This window comes from Canis lupus, chromosome 30, assembly GCF_011100685.1.
Source record: "Canis lupus familiaris isolate Mischka breed German Shepherd chromosome 30, alternate assembly UU_Cfam_GSD_1.0, whole genome shotgun sequence".
Lineage (NCBI taxonomy): Eukaryota > Metazoa > Chordata > Mammalia > Carnivora > Canidae > Canis > Canis lupus.
The window spans coordinates 30,194,609-30,202,245 of NC_049251.1; the positions used below are offsets into that span (position 1 = coordinate 30,194,609).

General features: G+C 49.3%; 1 protein-coding gene across 1 annotated transcript in view; it reads right to left on the reverse strand.

Annotated features, from left to right (window-relative positions):
* The window catches only part of IGDCC4 (immunoglobulin superfamily DCC subclass member 4), a 40,503-nt gene that overhangs the window by 25,415 nt on the left and 7,451 nt on the right, over positions 1-7,637 (reverse strand). Inside the window, exons 2-3 of the mRNA XM_038580736.1 lie at positions 5,185-5,529; positions 4,379-4,520 (exon numbers count right to left, since the gene is read on the reverse strand). Of these exons, the coding sequence (XP_038436664.1) occupies positions 4,379-4,520; positions 5,185-5,529 (487 nt within the window). The remainder of the gene's footprint in view (positions 1-4,378; positions 4,521-5,184; positions 5,530-7,637) is intronic.

Consider the following 7,637-nt stretch of genomic DNA (forward strand, 5'->3'; position numbering starts at 1 on the left):
CATATGCCCTTGAACACTGTGTGGAACTCCCAGCTCTCACACAAGAGAAGCTGTGACATAGAGGAGAGAACTGGTTTCAGCAGATGTGATTTTACCAAGCGACATCACATGTCTGGGCCTTGGGTTTCTCATCTGAAAAATGGGTTAAATAATTCTGTCCTGCCTAATTCAAAATCCCGACCCTAATGTGTTAGGAGCTCACATTAGATAATGGACACAAACACTATCTAAGAACTGCAGATTCTAAACACACATTTACAATGATATAAACTGTACACATATTTTAAAAGATTGGGGAGGGAAAAATCACAATAAACAACTGTCTGTGTCCAGTTGGTAGGTGATTTTTTCCCATTGAATTGGTATGCTTTATTATTGTAAAATTAATTCAAACCTCAAATAAAACAAAATAACTACTTCTAAAATGAAAAGCGACCTCTCTCCAAAAGGAAAGGATCATTCCCTTTCCAAGCCTGAGCTTGAGCCTGCTGCCCCGCCTCCCAAAAGGGATTCAAGAACACAGCAGACGGGGGCGCCCGGGTGGCTCCATCGATAGAGCATCTGTCTGCCTCGGGCTCATGTCCTGATCCCAGGGTCCTGGGATTGAGCCCCATATTGGGCTCTCTGCTCAGTGGGGAGTCTGCTTCTCCCTCTCCCTGCTCCCCCTGCTTGTGCTCCCTCGTGCTCTGTCAAATAAATAAGTAAAATTAAAAAAAAAAAAAAAAAAGAACACAGCAAAGGGGCACCTGGTTTACTTAGTGGGTAGAGAATAAGCCACTTGATCTTGGGGTCATGAGGTTCAGCCCCAGGTTGGGCATAGAGATTATTTAAAAAAAAAAAGTACACAGTAGAAACTACACAGCTGCTCTGAATTTCAGAAAGATCAAGGAGCTCCGACCCCAAGCCCTTCAGAGATCCACCTAGGGAAAAGGGACCCTGGCTGAGGGTCACAGGGGGTTGACAGACACCCTAGGTACTGGGAGATGGGTAGGGTGGAAGGCTGGACTGGGAAGCCTAAGGTACTGAGGTCCATTGATGCTCTGTTTTTAAGTGTGAGTGAATGGTGATAACAAAACGACTTCAAGTGGATCCAGACACACATTTTTTTATCCCAGTGGTTGTGTATTTATTTTTATGACTACCTTATATTTATGGTAAGTCTTGCTGGTTTTCCATTTTACTGCAGTGAGATAATGTTCCTTTTTAGTACGTGTTAAAGTTACAAAAGAGAGCCGATTTAAAGAAATGTATTAAGTAAGTGATTGAATAAATGGCTTCGGAATGGCCAAAATTATAAAGGGGGTTTGTGAATTCCTAGGATTTGGGAAACATTGCTCTCATTGATTACTGGTTCCCATGGAAAGAAAATTATCCCCTATCATTAGAAATTAGTATAAGTACCAGTGTATTGCCTTGGGGTCTAATCTTCACCATCAGCTCCAAAAATATGCATATATACCTTGGCAGAGTGTGTTTATTAACTGCACATGTGTGCACCCAACGCCAAGGCATATGGTCTCCTCCAAACCGCTGGGCTGAGCTTATGAATAGCATATTTGTACATGTACTATATCTGGGCATGTGTAAAAATACATACCTTGGGCATAATCAAGTTGCTGTTTTAGACATTTCTTTATTTCCCCCACACAATGTGCCGGGACATGCTAGCCTGGCTTATTTATAGCTAAGGATCACTTTTCAGAGGACTTGGGGGCAAACATTCTGAGAGCCCAGGAACTGGCAGCTCCAGACTTCTGGGAGAGGCCTGTGGCTTCGTAGAATGATGCCTGAACTAGATGTTGAGAGGCGAGGGAGGCCTACTGTTTGCTGAGAAACTCTGGGGGAAGTCACTTCTCTGCTCGGAGCCACAGTTGGACCACCTGACTTCTAAGCCCATCTGCAGCATGAACTTCTTCAGACCTTGCAGCTTCCCCACCCCAACCACCAAATCACAAGGGGCCTGTGTGTCATTTGTGCCAGGTTTCTGGCATCCCACACTCTGTGTCCTAGTTCTGTGACCTGGGCCGAGTTTCTTCTGTCTCTGGTCCTCAGTTCTCTCACAAAACAATCCAGATAATAATATCTGCAATAACCATATGCGTAGACCACAGGAAGGATGCTCATGGTGTGTTAAGTGAAGAAAAAGTAGAAGTTGCTCTATAATTCCATTTTTGTTTTGGGAAAAAGGGTGAATGAGCAAAAAAATCCAGCATGGGGGCACCTCGGCTGGCTCAGTAGGTAGAATGTGTAATTCTTGATCTAGGGGTCGTGAGTCTGAGCCCCACATTGGGAGTTTACTTAAAATAAGCAAACAAACAAACAAAAAAAAACCCAGTATGTGCAGTAAGACACAAACTTTAAAAGAGGATATTGGGGTGCCTGGGTGGCTCAGTGGTTGAGCATCTGCCTTCGGCTCCGGTCATGATCCCAGGATCCTGGGATGGAGTTCCACATTGGGCTCCCCACGGGGAACCTGCTTCTCCCTCTGCCTGTGTCTATGCCCCACCCCCTCTGTCTCCTATGAATAAATAAATAAAATCTTTAAAAAAAATAAATAAAAGAGGATATTTATAAAAATTCCAGAGGATAGCCATCAAAACTAATAGAGGCTGTCTATGCGCAATAAGTGTTTCTTCTGTTTTTGCATATGTGAATGTGAAAAATCCATCTTCCAGGAATATAACCTAAAAGTAAATAGAGGAAAATATGGAAAACATGAAATACCTACCTTGAAAGATGATGGGAAGGATTAAGGGAGAAAACAGCTCTCATTAAATGGGGCCTATCATGCCTTTCGACATGCAGCAATTTCTCTGCTCTCTCCTACTCTCTCCAGGGGCTGCCAAGAGTAGGCTCTCCCTTGGTTCTCACTTAGCAACCCCCAAGAAGCACCGACCAAGGGGCCCACATTTGGAAGGCACAGAAGTTAAAGCGTCAGCCAGCGCTACAAAGGCTGGTCAGCACTTCCAGTGTCGCTCCCTAGAATGCTCACTCATGGGATGTTAACTGGGTTAACACAGCAAGAGAGGCTGTGGGCAGATGAGTCTAGGAAGTGCTGGGTTCAATGAGCTTAACAGGCTTTCCATACAGGGCTTCTCAGAGCCTTGTCAACTCCAAGGGGGGGATTTAGAGGCAGTTTTCCCAGCGTTATTTGACCACAGAATACTTTTCCTCAAGAAGCACCTTTAGTGACTAATGTGCTACAAAGAACAGTGACCTAATCCAACCCTTTCATTTTTTTTCTTTTCCTTTAATTTTATACATGGGGAGGATGAAGCTGAGTGAGAAGGGACTCTGTGAAGAGCAACAGGCTAAGCAATCATCCACATCAGCACCTTGACCTCCTACCCTTCTTCCTCTGTTACAACTGTTGCAGGGATGTGCCCTGTCACTTTTCCACCCAGAAATTTCTTTCACTTCCACCCCTACGTAGATATGAGCAAAAGTCAGAGGAGCTGGGACAACTCAACACACGCAAGACAGATGAGTCTCAAGGCAGGGAGACTTGGAAACCAGTGTTTCTGAGCCCAAGGAGCCCTACGTCCACCAGGAGAGAAGGAGAGAGCAAGCTGGTAACTACAGCTAGAGAGCTGGGGAGGTGGGGGGATGCTGGAAAGGCCTTGGAGCTACATTTCCAAAGATGTAAGAATCCATAGGGTGACAATCCTGTTTTGATGCCAGCTTGAAGTCCACAAAAGCAAATGAGCCTCGTGCTTCCTGCTCTTGCTGCATACATCTGGGCCTCCCCAGGAGGCCACAGAAGTCCTGGGTCTAGATTCTGCTTCTCTTTCACCCAAGAAACTCTTCCCTGGGATCACTCTACCTACCCACTATCTTGATGAAGAGGGAGCAGGGTAAAATGGGAAGGGTCTCCACAACCAACCCCCCCACCCTATTTATCAGATCCTGCAAACCACGGGATGGAGTTGAGAGAGGAAAAAGGTTATGCATCCTGGGTAGCACCTCCAGAGGATCCCGGCAGAGAGAAAAGCCTCCCAGCAGTGTTTGTGCTCTTAACGGACAAACTTCCTGCCACTGACTCACTGTGTGGCCTTGGAAGAAAGGTAGCTTCTCTCTGGCCCTTAGTCTCCTCAATAAGGCAAGTGATTGGACTAGATAAGCTCTGAAGGACTCTATCACTGCTCTCTATCTAAGCTCCATAGCTTAGTGGGAGGCATTCTTTGCAGGGAACAAAAAGTGCTTGCCCAGCTTCTCTTTGGGGCCTAAGTGAGCTGAGAGTCCAGCCATGGTTGTTCCTATGTCAGTCTAGACAAATGGAGCCACCATGACCCTCAGTATCCTGCTTCCAGAGCTCATCCCAGGGCCCTCTCTGGCTCCCCACTGGGACCCACTCCCCACTCCCCTATAGGACACTCACCGAGGCTCCTCAGCCACTGGTACCTGGTCCTTCTCCCAAGTAATGACGGGCGCTGGCAGCCCTTCGATGTGGCACTCGAACCGAGCAGTCCCATTCTCTTCCACCACCTGAGACTCCGGGTGTAGAGAGAAGCCTGCGAGTGCTGGGGGTGAGGTCGGTGAGACGTGGGCAGGGACAGCAGAGGAGCACGGGAAAGAGAGGGGGCACAGACAGTGAAACACATACACACATGCACATATGCACACGTGCACAGACACACAGAAGCGCAGGGAGACAGAAGCACAGGTAGGGCAAGTCCCAGCCCACAGACAGTTGAAGAGGCAGCAGGGGGTTGAGAAGTGGTGATTATTGGTCAGACACTGTGTCAGAATGAATTGCATTGCCCCCCGCCAACATCACCATGATGGTCAGCCTGCAGTAAGAAGCACATTTCTTCTGGCCTAAAGTTATTTCATGAGGATCTGTGCCTCCTGAGAACCCCGAAGGGGTGAGCGGGGTGATGGGGCTTGACTCCAGGCAGTCCACCTGCTCCAGTGCCCCAGTCTCTTACCAGCCTTTCTGGCAGGCTTCCTGGGGGAGAACACAACTTAGACTCTCAAACTCAAAGGGGAACAAAAGGAGGAGGAAGAAAAGGAGAGGTGGGAAGAAGGTAGCCAGACCAGGAAAGGACCTATTGAGTGGGACAAGAGGCAGGGAAAGGGGGGTGGGCTCAAGAGACAGGCTTTGTACAAGGAGGTAATGGGGATCCCACTTCCCATACCCCAGGCTTCCTGGGTCTCAGCTCAGACCCCAATGCAGGCACTTACTGGCAAGCTTGACCACCGCAGCCTGGCTGGCCACTACTCCAAGGGGGCCATGGGCCAGGCAGGAATAGCTGCCCTCAATGACTGCGACGGCCCCAGGGGCTCCCTCATCACTGTCGTCCGGTGCTCGTGGCTGGGACAGCCACAGGGAGCCATTGGGTAGCAAGCGCAGGTGGTCGAGCTCCGGCAGGGCGCCTCCGTCCTTGCTCCACGTGATGCTGGTGGGGGGTCCAGCAGACCCCAGACTACAGCCCAGCACTGCAGCTTGCCCTGGACCCAGGATCACTTGCAGTGGCCCTGCACCACAGCTCAGCTCCACGGTGGTCTCCTGGGGCCACGGCAGCTCCCCTGCAGAGAGATTTCGGATACCAGGGCCATCAGCGGGTATCTTCCCACCACCTCCCACAGCCTCCAGGTCCTGAGTCACCCACCGAGGGGCTAGGGCGACTCACGGAAAGACAGGTCTCATGGAGAGACTGCTGTCTGGATCCTGGCTCTGCCCCTACCACGTGGGATCTTGGGCAATCTGCCGCTCTTCTCCATGCTCACCTTCCCTGGCTGCTCGGCTTCCTCATCCACCAAAAAACACCATTCATAGCAACAGTCTTCATAATAGGCAAAAAAGGAGAAACAACCCAAATGCCCATTGCTTGATGAATGGATAAATATCACACTCAGCCATCAAAAGAAATGAAGTACCAATACCGATACTTGCTCCATGGAGGAACTTGAAAAACTTTATGCCAAGTGAAAGAAGCCAATCACAAAATGCTACATATGATATGATCTCATGTCTGTGAAATGTCCAGAATAGGCAAATCCAGAGACGGAAAGTAGATTAATGGCTGCCAGGGGCTGGGGAGAGACAAGAATGAAGAGCTATGGTGAAAGGATATGAGGTTTCCTTTGGGGGTGATAGGAATGTTCTGGAATTAGACAGTGGTGATGGTTGTGCAACTATGTGAGCATACTAAAAACCACTGATGTGTACACTGTAGACGGTGAATTCTGTGGTGTGTGAATTGTATATCAATTAGAAAGGACACAGGAATTCCTTCCTCATAGTGCTGTTGTAAGCCAGGGGTAGGAAAGGAGTACCCCACGGTGTCTGGTCCAGCACAGAACTGGCACTCGCTAATGTCATCCCTCATCCCTCCCTGGAACCTTACATACCATCTTGACCACTAGCACCCCACCTACTTCTGCTTGGTGACAGGAGGGGCTAAGCCTTCCTTTCTACAGCTCATTTTCCTGAGGTCACTCAGCACACCAGAGCCTGTCTCCAGGGGCCCCAGAGGAACCTACAGCTCCAACACGGCCCCATGCCATAAAAGGGATGAGTAGGGGGAAAAGGAGGAAGGGAATGTCACCCCAGGGTTAAGGCAAAAACCTCACAAAGGCCAATGCTTATCACTTCAACCAACATTTCAACAAGGCCCAGTAACCATTACTCATAGGGAAGTGGTTGGCTCTCCTAGTTGTGTCTTCCAGAAGGTTGACTTGATGCCTCTTTGTCCCATACAAGCTCAAGAGCCCAAGGTCCCTTCTCATTCTCCGGCCTGAGACTTTGCTTAAAGGTAGAATGGCGCATCTGACAGTGAACCACGGACAAAGGTGAGTATAGTGGCACGTACCTACTACGAGGCAGGTCTGGGCAGGCAGCCACGGGAGGGCATGCAGAAAGCCAAATGGCTTGGGAATCAGGCAGCCCTCAGTTCCGGACCTGGCTCTGTCACAGTCTAGCTATGTGGCCTTGGGCCAGTCACTTCTCCTTCTGGACGTTAATTCACTCAAACGTAGCAGGTGATGTCTGGGATTCTATGATGTTAGGATGATTCAGTGAATAATCATACCTGGACATACCTACGCCTAAGCAAACACACAGAACATCTAGACACACACACACTGTAGACACGACCTTCCACACCTCAACGCATGCACCCCAGTTTCTGCCACACTCATCAAAACTTGGACTTGATGAGGTCCCACACTTAAGACCCCTGTCTGTCCCCAGGCTCTCTTCCCAGCGCTTCTAAAGAAAAATAAGACTGAACTGCAAAGAGAAGTCCCAGCTGGCCGAGATAAGGAGGCCAGGGCAGAGCCAGGGCTCTGACACTGCAGGGTGAAGGGTGGACAGGACCCCGCATTTCTTAATTCACCAGGAAGGCCCTGCTGGCGCCTCCCAGCTGCTCAGCTCGGCTCAGCATTACGGATGGATGCGTGCAGGGAGAAGGCAGCCTTGTCCTCACCCAGTGTCCATTCTGCTTGGGGAAACCCAACTGGCATTCACATCACCTCAGCCTCTTGGCTGTGGCGGGAAGAGCATTTAACCTTGGGGCAGAACAGAAGATCGAGTTTCCGGTCTTGCTGCTCCACCTACCAGCTGTGTGACCGGCCACTTAACCTCCCTGGGCCTTAGTTTCCACATCTGTAAAATGAGGATGATACTACCAAGC